Source organism: Falco punctatus (assembly GCF_963210335.1).
Source record: "Falco punctatus genome assembly, contig: scaffold_128, whole genome shotgun sequence".
Lineage (NCBI taxonomy): Eukaryota > Metazoa > Chordata > Aves > Falconiformes > Falconidae > Falco > Falco punctatus.
This window is the reverse complement of record NW_027660213.1, coordinates 1-20,375: the sequence shown is the minus strand read 5'-3', so window position 1 is coordinate 20,375 and position 20,375 is coordinate 1. Positions and strand designations below refer to the sequence as shown.

Sequence of the window (20,375 nt, the reverse complement as noted above, 5' to 3'; positions counted from 1 at the left end):
AACAATTTGTGCATTTAATTTAGATAACAAATCTCTCCCTAACAAAGGTACCGGACATTCTGGTACATATAAAAATTCATGTGTAATTATTTTATTTCCAAATTTCAAATCTATGGGTTGTAGGAATGGCCTGTTTTCTTCTTTCCCTGTTGCTCCTTTTATATTGGCTGTCTTTGTTCCAATTTTTCCTTTACAAGTATTTAATACTGAAAGTGTCGCCCCTGTATCTACTAAAAATTTAACTTCTTTATCTCCCAGCTTAATTTTAACCAGAGGTTCAGCTGGGCTCCCCTCCGGTCCCCTTCAGTCATCTAAAACCATTATTTTGGCAAGGTCGTGAGAAGCACTCCTGTTTCTGGGGCAGTCCTTTTTCCAGTGTCCTTCCTCTTTACACAAGGCACACTGATTTATTCCTAAAAGGGTATTAAATTTCCGATCACCACAATTCATATACCCTCCTCGTCCATTAAATCCTCGTCCTCTTCCTCTGCCCCTTCCTCTATCTACTGTTCCTGCCATCACTGCCAATAAATCTATTCTCCTTGTTCTTCTTTCTTCTTTTTCTCTGTTATTATATACCCTCCATGCCACTTCCAACATTGCATTTAAACTTCTTGAATTCTCTCCCTCCAGTTTCTGGAGTTTTTTTCTTATATCTGGTGCCGATTGCCCCATAAAAATCAAAGCCAATTGTATCTGTGCTGCCTCTGTTTCCACTCGCAAATCAGTGTATTTTCTAGCAGCTTCCTTTAATCTTTCCAAAAATGCTGAGGGAGATTCATTTTTATCTTGTCTTACTTCATATAATTTAGACCAATTCAAAGATTTAGGCATGGCATGTCTAATCCCATACAAAACCCACTTTTGATACCGCTTCAATCTTTCTCTATGTGCCACATTATTTGGATCCCACTGCAGATCCCCAGATGGAAAATTCTGTTCTATTGTTCCACCTGTTATTCCACTCATCACATCCAACTCTGCCTGTGTTTTGCCAGCTTTTAATACCATTTGTTTCTCTGTATCATCTAACAAATTATCCAAAATCACCTGTAAATCACTCCAGTCTGGATTCTGTGTTCTAATTATAGTATCTACCACCTTGCCCACTTTTTCAGGATCTTCTCTATAGTTTCCTGCTGCCTGTTTCCAAGTCATCAAATCCGTAGCTGTAAAAGGTATTTTCACATAGACTGGTCCGTCGCTGCCAACTCCCTGTCGCAGGGGAGCTATTGTATGGGTCTGTTGCCGAGTTCTCCGTGAAACAGGAGTATGAATTACAATCTCCGATAATCTCTCTCCCACATCTCCTGTTCCACTGCTATCTGGTTCAGTCACCGGTTCTTGTATCCTTAATTCTCGACCCTGATTCATTTCTCTCCTAGGAGGGGATATATCTAACTCTGGTCCATCGTCATTCTCAATAGCAGTCCTTTTCTTCAAACAACCTTTCCCAATCTCACAAGTTGTACAACACTTTTTCACTTTCTTATTATCAGCGGTTACAGCCATTACTAAATTATCTCCAGTAGTTAACTTACATTCCTCCTGCCAATCCTTTCTTTGTCTCAAGTAAAAGAACAAATCCACATATGGCATTTCACTCCATTTCTCTTCTCTTTTACAATACAACATTAACTGCAAAATAGTGTTATAATTCAGTGTCCCGTTCATGGGCCACTTTTCCTGATCTTCTAGTATATACAAAGGTCACCAATTATTACAATACTCAAATTATTACAATACTCAATCATCTGGCTCTTTTGCAGATCATCCTGTAAATTTCCCCAACGTGCCAATAAACATCCCAACAAAGAATTTTTTGGGATTTTGTCATTTACAGCAAGATTACCCATGCTTTTACTTTTAAACGACCGAGTTAACTTAGTTGCCATGGTGTAATTACTCACAATACAATACACAATTATTCAACTCTGTCACTCCGATCCGCGGATCCACACTCCACACTCGCTTTCGTGCTCAATTATACGTCTCACACTTACAGCCACACTCACACTTTCCCACAGTTACTTTAAACAAACATATAACACAATATTATACCTCTTAATTTTCTTCTTAATACACAAACTCACAAAACAACAAAAAAACCCAAAAACTTCTTCTAACTTCTTGTTAGAGGCACTACCTTAGAGAACACTATAGCATATAGTTTCTCTTGTCTACACTTTTGTCCAACCCTGCAATAGCTTTCGTTATGTCTTACGGGCAGACTCCTAGTCCTACCCTGCGCAGCTCTTTCACCGCGTCTGACAGGCAGACTTACTCAGTGGCACTCCAACCCACTGGTGGGACTCCATCCCACTCTTTCCCATACACTTATTATAGTGGGACTCCTACCCACTTCCTCTAGTGCACTTACTTACTACAATTAAAAAAGAAGTGTCTTACCCAAAAATCCAGGGAACGTCGTGAAGAGCCTTACGGATCGGGGATCGATGGGTATCCCCGAGAAATCCTCGGTGCCGGCTGGAACCGATCAAGTCCCCGACTCCTCCGGTCTCCTTCAGGGAGGTCCCATATGGGTCGCCAAAACTGTTACCAAAATCTCGGAATGAAGAACTTATCGACACCAATGTGATGTAGATAAGCAGACACTTCTTTATTGACGGCCGGGTGCGTGAGCGAGTCCTCTCACGATCAACGCACACCAGGTCCCAAAATCAGATTCCATATAGAGAACTTATTCATACATATTCATTAAATATTCATGCATAATCCTAACATTTCCCGTAGATCATTAACATACTCTCCTCCTATATCCGATTCTGCGCAGTAAAGCTTAGAAAGGTCTAGAAATGGGTCTGGGGTACGATTTGGGTAGGTGGTATATGAGTCGGTGGTCGCGATCTCCCCCTGCCGGAATTACCTTTTACTAAAGTTCACGGTTTCTTGGCAGGCACCTACAAGCTGTTCCAGTCGACTCTCCCCAGTTCCCATTCATCTCATATTCTGACGTTTCAATACACCTCTGCGTACAGAAGACTGGTTAAATACAAAGGAACCTTTCAACCCTAGAGTTATTACCTAAGTTTTAACAATGGTTCCAGCCCCTTCTTCTAGCCTTGCTACAGGACGTACAGAAGATCTCATAACAACTTTTACTGTGCAGCTATAAGTTTCTTATAAGATTTTTTTTCTTATCCTTCTATATTTTAATTTTATGAAATGATTTTATAAAAAATTAATCAATCAAATAAAATCAATCAATCTTAACTTATTAACAAATCGATAAAAATCTTGTCTGGGCTGACGAGCAGGGCTGAGGAATGGATTTGGCCCTCTCCATCTCCCTGGGAGGGCGGAAAGGTTTGGGCTGGAAAACCAGAGGAGTTCAATGGCAGGGACGCAGCTGAGTGTGGGAGCAGGGTGGTTGGGTTTGAGAGCAGGCTGAGATGCCAGCATTGGATGCTGAGGTGCTTGCAGGCTTTGCACAGGTTCCATGTGGCTTCTGCCATGCAGCTCCATGAAGGCACTTTGCAGCTAGCGGTTTCCCTTGCTAAGCACCTGCGGCTGCTTTGTCAAGTCCTCTTGTTATCAATTTGTTAATAAGTTAAGATTGATTGATTTTATTAGATTGATTGATTGATTTTATAAAATCATTTTATAAAATTGAAAAATAGAAGGATAAGAAATATTTTTAATGAAACTTATAGCTGCACAGTAAAAGTTGTTATGAGATCTTCTGTACGTCCTGTAGCAAGGCTAGAAGAAGGGCCTGGAACCATTTTTAAAACATAGGTAATAACTCTAGGGTTGAAAGGTTCCTTTGTATTTAACCAGTCTTCTGTACGCAGAGGTGTATTGAAACGTCAGAATATGAGATGAATGGGAACTGGGGAGAGTCGACTGGAACAGCTTGTAGGTGCCTGCCAAGAAACCGTGAACTTTAGTAAAAGGTAATTCCGGCAGGGGGAGATCGCGACCACCGACTCACATACCACCTACCCAAATCGTACCCTAGACCCATTTCTAGACCTTTCTAAGCTTTACTGCGCAGAATCGGATATAGGAGGAGAGTATGTAAATGATTTATGGGAAATGTTATGATTATGCATGAATATTTAATGAATATGTATGAATAAGTTCTCTATATGGAATCTGATTTTGGGACCTTGTGTGCGTTGATCGTGAGAGGACTCGCTCACGCACCCGGGCGTTAATAAAGAAGTGTCTGCTTATCTACATCACATTGGTGTCGATAAGTTCTTCATTCCGGGATTTCGGTAACACTCTGAGTGTGAAGCCTGGCTCCAGCTGTGCTGCTTGCCTGCAGCAGGCAGGAGTCACTTCTGTGCCGAGCCGGGGAGGCTCTGGCATTGCTTCTGAGGTGGGGGAGCGGTGGGCAGGAGCACGTGGTGGCAGCCCTGTGAGTGCATCTGAGGCCAAGCGTGAGAGCCCTGATGGGTCTCACCTTGACGTCTGTCTTGGAGTTCTGCCTTCTGAGGCAGGAAGCATCACCCAGCGTCCGGTTCCCTTTCTTTAGAGCGCGTCTGTCTTGGAGCCTGGAGCGCACCGGGGTGTCATATCTGAGCTCTGCAGGTCCTGCTCAGGTTTGTGTCTGGACAACATGTGGGACACGTGTTGCAGTGAGCTGCCACAAGCTAGCTGGCTGGAGAGCCAGCTTTTATCTTCCCTGACCGGACTGTAAAGCTCCAGATAATGTATGCTGGTTTTCCAGCGGAGGGTTCCTGGTTCCCTGCCGAGCAGATGTGCTGATTTGGTTTCCTTGTGGCCGTGAGTCTCATGGGAAGCGTTTGTTTATGCCGTATGCTGCGCTGAAAATGTGTGAAGCTCCCTGGCAGCCGAGATGGCCTTGTAAGTTGGATGTCCTCGGCTGGCGTGTGTGTAGATGTGTGCACGGTTAATTGGAACAAGCTCATTAGGTGGCTGCTCACCAGGTGCAACAACAGAGGACACCCCAAAGGCATTGTTGGAGCTGTGGCAACACGGTGATTTGCCTGTTCTCTTTTGCGTTGATGTGCTTGGGGTCCTCCCCAGGCAAGCAAAATAGGAATTAAGTTCTTGCTTTGTAAGTCAGCGTGGAGGTTTTTCTGTACTCCTTAAAGAAATGAGTAGCTTGTCTGCAGTGTCTGGATGAATTTACCTGAAGCTGGGATCTGTGAGTTTTTGCTTAATTTCGGGATGTCAAAAAGTGTTAGGGTAGTGCCGGGTCTTTCAAGTCCCATAAAATAAGAAGTGGGCAAATCCAATCGTCCCTTGGTCCAGTTAGCCAGGAAGGGAGGGGAAATGATTTCTAGTCCAAAGTAGTGCTTAGTAAGTGCTGTACAGACCTCTCTTTGATTTTTGTCGGTGCTTGAGACCCGCTTTCTGGGGGTGTTTTCTCCTCTTTCCCTTTCTTGCACCCGCACTTTTTGAGATGCAGATGGAGAGGTCGTCAGCAGGCTGGTGGTAGAAAAAGAACGGCCCATGGACCTGTTGACCCATGCAGCCTGCAGGATGAGGATGCTGGAGAAGAGCTGCCATGAGGATAGCCTATAAGTGGCCCTGCTTTCACATACGTTGCGTTTCTATTTGAGCTAATTGCTCATGCAGCTTGAATGGTTTCATGCTTTTCTTTCTGCTGTTACAGCTTCAAACGCCTGTAGGGAGCCTTGAGTTTGGGTGTTAATAAGTGAAAAAAGGGGCCCTCGTTCTCCATGGAGAAAGGTTCTTGGTCACTGTGGCAATTTCATGCCTGGAGGGAGTCCTATTTGCTGGATCATTTTTGCAACTTAACCAAATTAGCTTTGAGAAACCATAGTTGATAATCAGAGTACTGAGCTCTGTGCTCCATTAGTTAAAACCATCACCAACCTCCTTGCACAAAGGGTGGGCATTTGGTTTGCAAAGTAGGAGAGCCGTCTGATTTTCATGCTCGGGGCAGCAGCGATCCCCGGCTTTAAGGTTGTTCCTAATAATCTGAGCGCTTAGTAGGGTCAGGCGCAGAGTCGCATTGGGTCAGCTGCTTTTGCAAAATGAAGCAGTGAAGTGACATTTCCCTTTTGTTCCCACCGAAAAACTTTTGAAGAGTAATAAAGGACAGTTTGGGTATTAATCGAGATTTGGATAAAAATTCCAGTAAATAGTTCCAAAACAGGTGGAAGTTGGGGGGAGAAGGTGAGAAATGCCAGCAGGCTCTGATGTGTGCGTGTGGCTTGTGAAAGGCTGTTTTGGCTCAGGGAATGTTTGTTGTGGGGTTTTACTTCTATCAATCTTCACTCTTCTGCTTCAACATGGTCTAATGATGAGACAGGGTGGGGAGGCCGCCTGCTGTCCAGTTATGAAGGATGCTACAGCCTGGAGACACAGCTGTCTCCTTTGGGTCTGCCATGAAGGGGATTCTGGATTTTCAAAGTCCTGTTGTTGTTCCTTGCAGGTCAACTGAGGCATGGCCACTGGAAAGCCCTGCTCGTTCACAGGGTCCTCCAGGATGGCTGGTGGATTCCCGAGGCAAGTGGTAGTGCCTCGTAATCTGAAGCTAGCCAGAGGGACAGAGAAGCCCGCAACTGTAAGTACCTGCTGCGGCCAGGTAGGAGCTGTGTAAGGCTGGAAACTGCCCCCGCGTCCTTCCTCTACCTGCCCCTCCTGTTGTCTGGCCGCACTGTGAAGCTGGACACCACCTCCCCGTCTCTCTGCTGCCATGCTTCTGTCGGAGGTGGCGATCATGGTGCAGTAGGGGATGGACTGTGTGCTGCTTCAGGGCAAGCCCAGAGTCTGTCTGGATGTGCCACCGGAGCCAATTTAAATGGACGTACCGGGCATTGCACCGGAATAGCTGAAGCGTGAGCGTGTGCTTTGTTCTGTCCCCTTTGTGTGGGCAGCAATGTTTTGTCACGTCGGGATGCTTGCCAGCGCTGCTCTGACCATACCCGCCCTCCAGGCAGCTGGGCATGTGGTGGGCTGCTCGAACTCTGCCCAAAGGCTTTGAGAGGCATGGCTGGTCCCAGATGGAACAGGTTCCAGAACAGTTGTTCTGTCCCGTATCCCGTGTGGAGCACAGACCCAGCGCTGCAGGCAGCAGCGGAGTCAGGGCAATTCCTCCTTCCCATCCTCAGACGTCCTTTGCTGACCAGAGCTCACCTGACTGAAGGCGACCTGGCGCTGAGGCTCTGTCGAGGAGATCTCTCTGCATACTTCTGTGGAGGGGTCTCGGAGGCCAGAACAGAGAAAACAAGTGCTAATTCAAAAGAGATAACTAAAACTTGGAGCCATTCCTCTCCACCTCGGTCTTGGCACAACACTGCTTCTCTGCTTTCCTCTGACTCACCCAGCAGTGACGTCTCCATGCGTGTGGTGGTTGTAAGCGTTGTGCAAGGATGGAGTTAGGGGGTTGCTGGTAACTCCTCCTGACCTTCTTCAAAGGTCACTGGCTCAATCCAGCAAATCTGAAGAGGAAACAAATGCCCGAAGAGCCAAATCCCCCAACATGTCACATCAAATCACAAAGGAGAAGCTAATGGGACAGAGCCACTTGGTTGGAGCATGTGTATTCCGCTCTCTATCATTACTTTACTGATGTTAAATATTTCAGCGGGTAATTATGGGGCTTCCAGGACTATCCTAGTGGCTGTGATCACAAATTATTCATCAGTGGCTCTTGAACAAGAAAAGCCTTTCTGAATGAAGGCAGTTCTGTAGCTCTTGCTGGTGTTTTGCATTTCAGCTGACTCCCTCTGCCCTCCTGAAGGAGATGACTCTTAGCACCAAGCAGAGGCTGGCCAGCACTCGGGACATGCGGCGGCCCCAGATTACCCAGCTTCTCGACGTGAGCGAAGCCTCCCGTCAAAAGGTAGCCTTTTCTTGCCCTTTTCCTTGCTGTTTGACGTGACATTTGAAGTGGGCCTATGCTTGTGACAGGCTTGCCTCCAGCTTATCTAAATACTTTGGTGACTAAGTCCTGTTGTCATTTCAAACTGCTGCTGGTGGTGGTGGAGTTCCTTCTGCTGGGGGAAAGGTGAAACGTTTTCCCCCAGTGAGCTGTTGAAGTCCTGGCCTGCACTAAGCCCATATAAAGCACCTCTGCTGAAGTTGGTGGCTTTTGCTGGAGACGAGCTTCTGTGGCTAAAGCATGATACTGGAGGAAGGCTGGGGCGGGACACAAGGATGCAAGCTTGCAATTTCCCACCCTCCTGCTGAAATAGGCAGCCCTTGGTTTGGTGTAGTCTTTGTCAAACGCTTGGGGTCATCGGATGCCCTCAGTGGTGGCTGCGTTGGCCTTTGGGGGCTGAGGGCCTACGGTAACTACTCAAGGTGTAGCTCAAGCAATTGCATGAATGCTTTGGGTTGGAACGACGAGTGGGACCCTTACGGGGTGTTAGATTTTGCAGGCTGCCAGGTACACAGGGGAATGGCGCTGGGCAGAGGGGAGCGGGTGTGCTTTATCTGGATCAGTGTTTGCTTACACGTATGTTGAAAGCTGCTCTTCTTACACATCTGCTTAGTATAACGCACGTTACAAAGGGGTAGATGACTGAGGTAGGCTGTTGAGTGGAAAAGTGCCAGCAAGAGACCTGTAACAAATTGGTTGGGGATTGCCCTAGACAGCGTGTGAGGTTGGGAACGCCTCGGACGAGCACGCACAGAACTGGCCGGGTGCTGTGGCTCCTGGCTTCAGCACGACCCTGACTCCTGTGGAGAAGCAGGAGATGTGCCTGTGTCTTGTGAGTGCGAAGAGTTCAGCTGGAAGGGGGGAGACAAAGCAGGGAGGGATTTTCTCCAAGTAATGCCTCTGCGCTGTAAGCGTTTGCTGTTTCTGTGTGTCGTCAGGCACGCTTCTGTGGTGGTACTAACTGACATGGCAATAACGGACTGCAATGAAGCATCTGTTGAAAGCTCATGGGAAAAGGAGATGCCAAGTCCAGCCTTACTCAAGTTGAGCAGTAGTGCTGGGGAAGGAGCTGAACCTTATCACCTCATCTGTTGCTTTCTTAACGGCGGTGTTCCTTTTTGGCCTGTCTTCTCTTCCTCATGGTTTCTAGGCTGTGTATCAAAAAAGAGATTTGAGGATGGGTTGGACTTGGTCACTGTCTCAGGGTAAAGATAATCCCCAGACTGTTTCCCATGGAGTCTCCTGTAAATTCTTGGCTTTCACTTGCTGCACGAGTGCTTACGGCTCTCGCAGTAAGTGCTCTGGAGCTGTGTGACTGTTAGCCCAGCGCTGTGCCGGAGGTAAGCGCTGCCTTGCCTTTTGGAGCAGGAAACCTGGAGAAACGGCCAGCAAAAGAGCTGCTCGCTTGAGCCTGCTCGGTGTGGCCCAGAAACTTTTGATCTGCTCAGAGCACAGGTGGGTGAGCTGCCGTTCCCCTGGCGTGAGCTGGGCAGGCGTACTCACCGGGAGACTGTACTTCACTGGGGACCGATGTAGTATTCTCTGATTGATGAATCTTTCTCCCAGCGGCTGAAACTCTGTTTTGCATCTGCAGTTCTCGGCACCTTCCCCGAAACAGCACTCGTTCCAGCCTTTCCCGTCAGAGGTGGTATTCCAGAGCTACGTCCCCTACGAGGTCTATGAAGTGCCACTGATTCTGAGGAACGAGGACAAGGTAGGTGCTGGGATGTGGAAGTTTAACCCTGTGCTGGAACTGGAGAGCAGTGTTGTCCGCGCGGTGCACAGCACAGCCAGTCACCTGCTGCAGCACAGCGCATCCGGAGTAAAAGGTCTCGTCACCTTTATTTTGCAAGATGGTGGAAATCTTGCCATGCTGAGGTTTCTTGCCCTGGTTTTGGCTGTGTGTTGGTAGTACCTCGCTGAAAGGAGCTTTTCTAGTCAGCACCTTTCCCCGTGGAAGCCCTGCACGGATGGGAATGTTGAGGGCTGTACAGTTCTTCCCTGCCCTCATGCTTTCCCTCGAGTGTGCACCGCGTCCTGGTGGCTCCGTGGTTAATCTTGGTTTCCACAGGGCACCTCTGCCTCTGGGTGAGCTGCACAGAGAGCTGAACGGGCTGTCAGAGCTCGGGGTGGGGTCTTCTCCACTTTATGCTGGAGTAAGTTATAATTAGTGGTAACAGCGCTTCAGGAAAGGCGTTTTGAAACAGCAGTGGAAACAGACTGATGTAGCAGAAGCAGTGGGAGGCCTTTAGGTGCCGCTTCAGGCTCCTGCTAAGCTTAATTGGGTTCTGCTCAGGTTTTTCTGAGGCAACGTGATGCTCTGTTTTCCCTTTGGAGAGCCACAGCACGTTCAGAGTCAAGTGCCCTCGGAGGTCTCCACCTTTGCTTGAAAAACCTGATCATTTTGAGATTTCCCAAGAAAGTTGCAAATGGAAAAGTTGGAAAATGTCAGCAGTTTTGTTCCACTGTAAAGAGGGAAGTTGAGACCTTTTGAATTTCAGTTGGGGAAATATTTGCTGGAATGAGGCATGTGCCAAGAGCAAGCTGGTGGGAAAAGGCAGAGGGAGGAAAGGAGCTGAGCTCGGTGTTCTCTCCCTGCACACTTTCCTACACGCAAGGGTTTCTCTTGATCTGTAGCAGTAAGTGCACTGGCAGCAGAGAAAGGTCAGGAAGAGAGGTGTAATTAAGGGTACTCTTCTGTAATGAAGAATAAGAGGTATGCGTGAGGGGAGGGTGGGATGGGAAGATGGAAGTGTGCGCAAGAGCCAGTGAATTCCCCCCAGATTTCCAGATTTACCTGCTGGGGGGGACAAACAGGTGGACAACAAAAAAAAGCTGCCAAGGTGTATTGCGGGTGGAAGGACAGCGGGAGAAGTCCAAGAATCTCCTGAGAGAACAGGTTTTGACAGGGATGTGGGCGAAAAGGGAAGACCCTTTGGCTAGGAAGGATGCGTGTGTGGTCCCTCAGTTATTCCTGGAGAGTACTGCACCATTCCTGGTCTGGCATTTAACTTGGGAACGTGGATAAGATGTGGCATGGGTGCCTGCACCCAGGGAATGCCACTGGTGTGGTCTGCACTGGGTTTTGGGCACCCCTTGCTGTAGGTATCTTCTTCCCCAATTAAAATGTGCCTCAGTTTCTCTCTTCCTACTCTCTGCTTCGTTCCCACTGAGTCTTTTGGCTTCAGCTGCTCCATTATCCATGCAGCACTTCAAAATGGTTATCTTTGCCAAGTACCAGCCAACAGGCAAACAGTTGATTTGCTCTGTTCATGCTTCCTCGGGTGGAAAAGATCATCTGCATAACATTTCTGCCCTTCCCAGTAAGGAATAATAAACTTGTCCAGCTGCGCCTTGGGATTTACGTGCCCTGTAAAGGGGGAGGCAATGTGTGAATGTGGGTTTTTTTCCAAACCGAACTAGTTTTGAAGCCGGTAAGACCTCAACCATTGGAGAGCGTGGGTGTAAAAGTAAGATCAGCTCTAAGGAAAATCCTTGGTATGTTCTAAATACAGAAAGGTAGAGATGATAATCCTGAGAGAGTGTTCTATTCTAATTTTGTTGGCTTTTGGCGATGTCCTGGAGAAGAGCAGAGCAGTGTTGTGCTCTGTCTCAGAGTTTTCGCGCTGGTTTCCCAGATTCTTCTGAATCTTATACTGCACGGCAGCCTGAAGTTGTTTGCCCCCTAAAAATCCAGCTGACAGCAAAATATATTCCAAATAGAGGCTCTGTAATCGTGCAACTACAGAAGTGCTTCGCTATATACTTACTGCTCTTACCTGTGTTGTACAATTGCTTTTCTGTCTTCAGGCTGTTCCTCAGCACCCTCAGGTGTTCCGGGTGGCTTTTGCTGAAGGTCTTAGCCACACGTGCTCCTCTCCTAAGGGACTTGGTGACCAAACTGCTTGTGTGCACTGTGAAACTGGCTCCTGGAACCCGCTGCCCCAGGACCCTGCTGGGTTCCAAGGGCGTTTGGAGAGTTCAGGACTGCCTTGGCCACGGGTTACCAGGCTCGGGTGGGTGGTGCAGAATGAGCCTCCATTTTTTCCAAGCCTCCTGTGGGTTTGTTGTTTGTCAGTGAAGCTGCCCGTCAGTCCAAATCACCTGCTTTAGACTTTGAGATTTGGTGCTCAGGCGTCGCTCTCAATGTGCTTGAGAAATGCCTGTGTGCTGTCTGTGTGCTGGTGGTGTCCCAGAGGGCAGAACCGTGCAGCAGGGTGCCTGCAGGGACTGCTGGGGGTGGGCAGGGGTCCCCAGGGATCTGGCTTGCCTGCGCTGGCAGCTGCCTGGCTACGGTCACAGGCAGCAGGAGCCTCCAGAGAGCAGAGGTTGGCTTTTAAAACCGAGACTCCAGCGCCAGTCAGTGCCGGTCATGTATCTCGAGGCAGAAGATGCCTTTGGAGCCCATAGTTGATAGGCACAGCCTGGGGGGGGGGTCGCCTGGCTTTCCATCACTTTGTCAAGTTGCTGGCTCTCATCCTCTGCATCAGCCTTTCCTTGTAGCGTATTGTGCTTCTCCCTTGCTTCTTTACAGCTCCCTGTGAATTTTCCTAGCCATCCTCAGTTTGTGGGGTTGTCTCTTTGTCTTCCCATGGTCCTCCTTTTGCTCTTCAGGCCTGCTTTTATTCCCAGTGAGGCCACAGTATGTGTGGTCTCCTCCTCTTGCTGGTCTGCCCGCATGACTGTAGCACCGCAGCTTGAGTGCCCCGCTCAAACGCAGCATGTTAAAGTGCATTTCTTCCTTCCCCCAGGATTAACACGTACTGTTTGGCCTTCAGATAACACAGTCCCCTTCTAGGGGCATGACTGCCTGGATGTGTACGGGCAGAAGCCGGCAGGTTCTTTGGGTTTGTTGAATACACGGGTGGCTTGATTCAGATATTATATCTCGGTGCTGCTGGTGTCTTCCCTGCTTGGCCCTTCCTTCATTGCCCTGCTGCCTCTGGCCGTGAGCTGTTTTGCCCAGGCAGAAGGGATTAATGTTGACTCTTGTGTATTATGTGCACGTACCTCCAGAGCTAAAAGTGCTTTGGAAAGGTGGTTAAGGAAGGCTGTCGGCAGGTCTCTTCTCCTCCTGTTTCCACGAGCTGCAAAATCATACTTTCTTACCTTTTCTGCAGGTTCCTCAGCTGCTGAAGGTCACCTTGGAGAGGTCACCTTATTTCAAGTTGATCAGCCACCATGCCGTGTGCCGCAAAGTACCGCCTGGCATGCTTGTGACTTTCCACATCGTTTTCACCCCCAATGAGAACAAGGTGAAACTGGAGGTCCCAAGAGACAGGTGCCTTCAGCGGGAGGCGAAGCTGCGGGGCTGGGTTCAGAACGGGGCGTCTGCTGTGGGTTTTGCGGCACTGCTAATATCTGTCCGTTGCTGTATGGTTATGGGTTTGTTCTGATAATTATAAATAACAAAAGCCTATTTAAAATTGACCTGTTGTTTGGAGGACACGAAGTTGAGCCTGATCAGAGTGAGGACCACCACCTTTGAAAACTGGAGTCACTGGAATGTGTATCACGTTGGACACAGCAGTGAGACAGCGGAACGTTCTGTCTGAAGCCGGCACTTTCCTTGCGCACTGGTTATAACCCGTGCCGTGCTGCAAGGTTTGCTCTAGGCTGTGGTCAGGCAGCCTGGCTGGCAGCACCATGCGACGCCACCGCAGCAGGGACTGATGGGCTGTGCGTTCCCTCCCTGTGCTTTCCTGGGCATTTGCAGGGGAAGGTGCACGTGTGACAGTAGGAAAATGGCCAGGAGGAGTGTTGATGTTTAGCCATCCCACCTCTCTACTCAGTGTTAGGGGCTTAATTATGACGGAAAAGACTAGAGGAGTGAATAGATGCAGAGAGCTTTCCTCTTTCCCATCTGGCAACCAGTTCCCTTCCTCACCCTGGGCTGGAGCGAAGGTGATGCTTTTTCATAGCCTCTGTGTTCCAGCCTTGCCGCTGTGCTGCCCCTGAGGATACTTGCCTGCCTGTGCTCCAGCTGTGATTCTAGGGGAGAAGATGCGCTGTGCTCGTGGCGGGGAGCCAGCCTGGCACAGCCGCACTGAGCTCTAGATGTCTTTAATCAGCAGGGGGTCGGTGTGCTGCAGATGACAGAGACATCTGGAGCACACCCAGGCATTGAAGGGGCAGGTAGAATCTGCAGGCAGACACTTACCCCAGAGCCTTTGGGCAGTCACGCTGGTGTGGCTGTGCCTGCGTGCATGTGGCTGTGGCTGCTGTGTCAGCTGGCACCTATTCCCTGCCCCATGTGCCATGCTTTTGCTTGCAGGTTGGAACATCGGTGCTGTGGCTCTGGCAAGCCTTGCACCGTGCCGTGATGTGAAGGGGTGACAGTGTCGTCTGGAGGCTTGTTAATGCAGAAGGGTTTAGCACATGGCATGGAAGGGAGGAAGCATTGCAGGGGAATACAGACAGGCTGACTCTTTGCACCAGCACTCTGCTGCCTCTTGGCAGGGTTCTTTGTGTGACTTTGTGGGTGATGCAAGGTGAGGGGGTCGCTCTGAGCCAGCTGGCGTTTCCGCACCAGGCCAGAGGCGCAGGATCCCTTTGGGCACAGCTGTTCTCTCATCTTGCGTTCGCTGCTTAGATTTAGTTTAATGCCCTGTCCTATCCTCAAACAGCGTGGCTGTAGCAAACTAAAGAGGAAATGCCCTGCGGTCCCTGGCTCCCTGAGCTTGTGAAACGATCTGTTGCTTTGGGGAGGGACTGAGAAATGGTTTTACGTCATTCGTATGGAAGGTAAAAATGATGTTGGCCTAGGGCAGTTCTCCATACTGCCCAAGTGACATAAGAGCTTAACCTCACTGAGGCATGCTTTGCAGAGGACGCTGTTTCCTTTAAAATGTGATTTATTAGTATGAATTAGCATTCATTTTGGGTGTGGAAGTAAATTGGTTCCCATGAAGGGCAAATTGCTGCTCTTCAACTAGAGAGAAGCAGCAGAGCAACAGATGAACATCACCCCAAATAGAAGTAGGGTGAGAGAACCCCCAGGAGCACTCATGTCCAGTACTTTGTCCCTTGTCTTGCCCTTGAACTGGTGAGTGTGTGGCATTAGGGAGCTGTGCCAGCAAGGTCCTCTGCACAGCTGCAGCGACACCACGGTGGTTTCTGCCAAACTGGGTTTTGTGCTCCTTGCAGGGCATTGGGAGAGGGATGCGTGCTGCTCAGTGAGGAGCACATGGGGATTGTACAGCAGAACCAGAATTTTGTACAAACGGAATGTTTTGGCTCATACGTGATGGAGTGTGAATCAGCGAAGTGCCAGAGTGCTGTAGCTGAGCTAGAAATGCATCCACAGCATGGTCAGGAGGCGCAGAGCACCTTGCAAAGCCCTTGGCCAAGAGGCAGGCTTTGGGAAATGGTTCTGTAAAGCCACCTGCGCTGGGCTTGCAGTTGCTTGCCTGCAGAGTATCTGTGCTAGTTGTGGAAGGCTCAGGAGTGCTGCCTTTGAACAACCCCTACATCCCTGATGCTGCACGATCCACAGGGACTGTGGGTAACCCAGTGAACTGGGATGCGGGTCTTCCTGATGGGGAGTTGGTTTGTATAATTCTCTTGCTTTGAATCTGTTCTTCCCTGGGGAAAGTCTGCCTTCAGTGAAGTCACTCCTGATTCAGAGGAGTAAAATTGTGGCTAAGCCCTAAGTAATCGGGCCATGTGAGTTGTTAGTGGCTGAAATGCCACGTAGCCCTTTCTTGGAAAATGAGCAGTTTCCTACTGTCTCGCAGTCATTTGGGAATGTGCCACGTGCTCGGACTGTCAGAAAATAAATAAACAGCTGACGTGTCTGTTGGTTTATTGGCACTTGTGTTATAAATGAACTGCTAATTTTTCTGCTGGGCAGCGTTTCCACTTAGTTACTCTTGCTGCTTCTGATTTGCACGTTTCTGTTTTGTGGCTCCAGTTGTACAGCGTGGGTGTTCTTGTGCCAGCCCACATTCCTGCGTGTCCTTGCATTATGGTCTGACAGTCTCTGCTGAACTGGGAACCATTGTGGCACTGACTGGCAGATTAACAACAGAGAGAAACACTTCCATTTGTGTGTCCTTCAGGCTTATTAATAGTTTATTGTAAAGGAAGAAGGAAGGAAGAAGCATATAAAACCAGCACAGCTTATTCTGTTTTGCCCTCTTGCTCTTTTCACTGTAGCCATACATTATTTTCCGGCAATGCCAGCTCAGTCTGTGAGGTTTGTGAAATTCATTACTGGTGCTCGGTGGAGACTGAATTAATGCACATTGATTAATATGAAATACGACAGGACAGCGAGTTACTGCATTGGTGAAATGAAGTCCTTTACAATTCAGCGCAGCCCTGTTAGATGCTTTGTAGCGCCCAGAAGCTATTCCAAGTATACTTTCCAGATGGCTCGTGTGGGGAGGAAAGGGGCAGAAGACCAAGGCAAATGGCCCGGTGCCAAACGAACCTGGAGCTAAGCGACTCATTTCAGAGTGCTGCGAACTGGCAGCTGAGGGGGGCAGGCGCAGGGGCACCCCCTTCTCCTGCGACTGGATCTTCATCCTCCGGTCCCTCCTCTCTTGTCATGGCCCTTATTTTCCAGCCTTTGATATCAGGGTTTCAGCGGGAGCTTTCCCTGCTTGGCTTGCCGTGTGACCTCATGCTACAAGGATCTTTTCTGTGCAAGTCGTCTGCTGCAAGGAATTCAGTGCAGGATTTAGGATGGGTTATGCAGGAAATCTGACATCCGAGTGTGGTGTTGTGGGCAGCTAAGGTTGATATCGCTGTGGCAGTATTACCGTTAGCCCCTGAGTTTGCAGAGAGCCTGAAACAACATCAGAGATGAGCAGCTGCTTCAGTTCCGGCGGGTGCCAGTTCAGATGCCAGTGGTGATACCTGGAAGGCCAGAGCTTGTAACTTCCTGCTTGTCACAGGGGTGTGAGAGAAGGGGAACCATCGTACAACTGTCTGTCATCCTTGCAATGGAGAGGGGAGTTGTATGAAGGATGAAGTCATGTTTTCATGAAAATCTGTAGCCTGAAGCTGTGTCTAAACACAACAAACTTTAGAGCATAGATGGGTTGCAGCCCCTCTGTCATCCAGGCATGTCTATTTAGAAACCTGGTCTTAAACAGTCTGCTAAGGGTTTGCAGTTGCGAAGCAGAACGAGATTTTGAACTGGTCTCAACAGTTGCCCAGGCTGTAAGCAAGCGTGTAGCAGAGGTAGTGTCCCGGTAGCACGAGGCAGTGCTGCAGGGGAGACTGCAACCCGTTCCCCCCCCAGGGGGGCAATTCAGCTTTCAAAAGCTTAAGGGACCATGGGTCCTCAGCGACACAAGCAGCCAGCTTCTGCCTAGCACCCCTCTGCCTTGGCTTTCCCCCTGTTTGGGCTGACGCTGCATTCAGCCTGGTGCAAGGTCCCACTTTGGTGGGGTGGTAGAGCGTGGCTGAAGGGTCAGCCCGCTCTGAAGTGCTGAGTCAAGCCTTGCACGGGATGCCATGTCCCACGGTGTCCCTGGAGAGGGGGCTTGGAGCATAATGTGCATCTGCGTGAATGGCGAGAGGCAGCTTTCTCTCCCAAGCTCGTGGTTGTCTCTGTGAAACCAAACCCTTGCTGCTTTAGCCTTGCCCTCAGGTCCCTGGAGAAAGAATTCCCTTTCCTTGTGTGTTGCTGTGCAGGTGGTCCCAGTGCCCCTCACCAGCAAGGGAGCTGGGAAGGCTGCCAGTGCTTGCTTTTGGGGGAGGGGGGGATTTATTTCTTGGGCTCTTAAATGCATTGCTGTGATCCATTTGCTCCTTAGCAATGACAACGACTTGACAATTACTTCCTTTTACTTCCTTCAAGTAGCTCCAGTTGTTGAAGTTCCTTTTTTCTTTATCCTCCTGCTGATCTGACTTGCATCCTCCCCTGCCTACCCGGCACCTGAAAGAGGGAGCTAAGTAAATATGGCATGCCAAGACTTAATAAGGCAGGTAGCTTTCAATTGGACTTGCCTTTGTTACAGTAGTGTGGCCGAAATAACAACAACAGCAAAAGCAAATGGCACTCTCCATTTGCTAATGCAGTTTCTGAGCATCTGAACAGTCTGGGAGGTGAAGTACCCGGGAGGTAATGGGTGCTTTAAAGTCATATGGGCTGCCCATAGCTTTTATTTTAGAGGGCTTGGGCTGCACGATTGAGTACAAATTTGCTAATTCACAAAGACTTGCTGAAGATGAAACCCTTGCCTGCAATATGATGTTAAATCCTGCAGGTTGCTTGCTGCAGTTCCCTTGCTAGTATTTTACCTTCCAAATAGGAGAAGCAAAAGCCCTTGTGCAGTTTGTAGGGTGACTGTTTGAGATGTCTAGAAAAAGAGATCCTTCTTTATTCTTTGTGCCTTGGATGGGGCAGCATCTGTTTTGGCAACCTTAGCGGTGGGCGAGGCGCTGGGTGGTGGGTGAGGCGCTGGGTGTCAGCTGTTGTGTTGGAGCACTGGGTACGTGTCTGTGCCTGGGCTGGCTGCCTTAGGGCCCTTCCAGGAGGGGATGGGAGCAGGAAATCCCAGCCGTGGAGGAATCCGGATCAGTTCTGCTGAAGGGAGTTTGCCGCTGTGTGCGGTTCCTCAATCAAAGCGCTTCCTGCTTCAACAATTACAAGAATATCAAATGAGTTAAAAGCACCGGGGCAAAAATCAGGGCAGCCAGTGACTGATGAGAAGCAGAGCTTTGATCAGCTCATCGATAAGAGCCTGCTGGGGGCAATGGCTCCTGGCCCTGGGGCAACAGTTTCCTCACTGATTTCAATGGGGGCAAGGTGGTACTTGCAGCGCAGCCAGCGGTGCCTGCCATCCATCTGGGGTCTGATCTGCTCATCCCTACAGTAAAATGCTTTTGGTAATTTGATTTGCCTTCCTGCTGCTAAACGCCAGGCAGCCGGGATGGGGGGGGATTGCCTGGCTCTGTTCTGCAGAAGGCAGTGGCTGGGACTGCACAGCCGGCTTTGCTCTGGCGGGGTGTCTGAGTGTCCCCCGTGTGCAGCTCCCGATGCCGCCTGCCTGGGGTGGGTGTGCTAACCAGGCACCCCGTCACTTACTCCTCTAGAACAGACCTTACAGAGGGGTGTGATTAAGGCATCAGCCAGAGCTGTCTCTGTGTCCCCTGGGGCTGGGGTGAGATGTAAAGGGAAACTGAGATTAGGCAGAGAAGAACTCTCTTGAATTGCAGTGCAGAGCTGGCGTAGGCTGCTGGGGGCAGGGGTGGAGTTGTTAGTGCTTTGAAGTACCTGTGAAACATCTCTAGGGACACTTTGGGTGCAGAGCTGAGCCGGTTCTGGTGTGGGGAGATGGGTCAGATGGCTTTTGAAGGGTGCGTGTCCCCAGCCTTGGCCCTGTAAGGCTGTGGGAGGGGGTGAGAAATACAGCTGTACCCTACACTCGCCTGGCATCGCAGCAATTACCGTGTCCAGCTTGTGAAGCATTTCCCCAGCGACTGACCGTTGCTCACGTATGTGGTGAAGTCCTTTTGAAAGTGTACCTGAGCATCGCCTGCCGAGCTTCAACGAGGTCGCCGCGTTGCTGGCATTGGAGTTAGTGCTGTGGCACAGCTGGGTTCTCAGTGGTGCTTCCAATAGTCTGTGGTGGCGATCGAAGCAGGTTCCATTAGTGCTGTGATCCCTTGCGTGAAGCGACTCTGTTTTGGTGCCTCGGAATCAAAGCATCAGGTAATTGTGGTGCTGCCAGCTTGCTGCAAAAGCGGGTGAATCAGTGGGCTTGTTTCTTCTTTGCAAGTTAACGACCCTGTGCAAGTCATGCTACTGGAATGAAAGGTCATGAAGGTAAAAGGTACTATTATTACGTTATTGAATGCTACTGCAACAGTCCTAGAAAACAGCAGTTTTCCTTCTGCCGTGGGAATGGTGCTAAAAGCATTGTGCTGAGATTGTTTCTTTCCCTGCAGGATTATTTCCACGAGCTCATCTGCATCACAGAAAGGGAGAAGTTTGTTGTGCCTATCCGAGCTATAGGTGCCCGAGCTATCCTGGACTTCCCCGACCAGGTGAACTTCTCAGCCTGTCCCGTCAAGTACAGCACCCAGAAAACGCTGCTGGTTCGCAACGTTGGTAACCGGGTGGCCCGCTACTGCATCAGCACGCAGAGGTAGGGAGCTCATCTCTTTTTGCGCAAAACACTGTGGTGTGATAATATAGTTGGGAAACAGCGACAAAAAGGAACCAGAGCATGTGAGCTGCTGTGCTGCTGCCGTGGCTGGAGATGGGCAGGGCACGTGGGGTTTGCTGTTGATTATAGTGTTTGAAGCATGGCGCAACCTCTGCTTAAACTCTGCAAGCTGCAGAGTGGAGTTTTATAGTGCAACGGTGTCTTCAGTGCACAGTCGTGCAAGGCTGATTCTGTTAGACTGAAAGAGCAATTGTAAGAAGGCAGCTGGACTGCCCTTGGGCTGTGGAAGATCCTGCGGGGCAGACGACAGCTCTAGGAGCTCAGTTCCTGCAGACCAAGGGCAGTGTTAAGAAATGGGCAAGCTCTGAGCTGGTGGAAGAGGCATTTAAGAATTTATCAGC

At 49.4% G+C, this 20,375-nt stretch overlaps 1 protein-coding gene across 1 annotated transcript; it reads left to right on the top strand.

Annotated features, from left to right (window-relative positions):
* The first annotated feature begins 5,240 nt into the window (after positions 1–5,240).
* On the top strand, positions 5,241–20,360 carry LOC308057587 (hydrocephalus-inducing protein homolog). The gene is made up of 4 exons (XM_080411661.1): positions 5,241–7,810; positions 9,444–9,563; positions 12,970–13,104; positions 19,754–20,360. Exons 1-4 carry the CDS (start codon positions 7,712–7,714, stop codon positions 19,955–19,957), a joined length of 558 nt encoding a protein of 185 aa, XP_080267787.1. The 5' UTR covers positions 5,241–7,711; the 3' UTR covers positions 19,958–20,360.
* Positions 20,361–20,375: the final 15 nt, after the last annotated feature.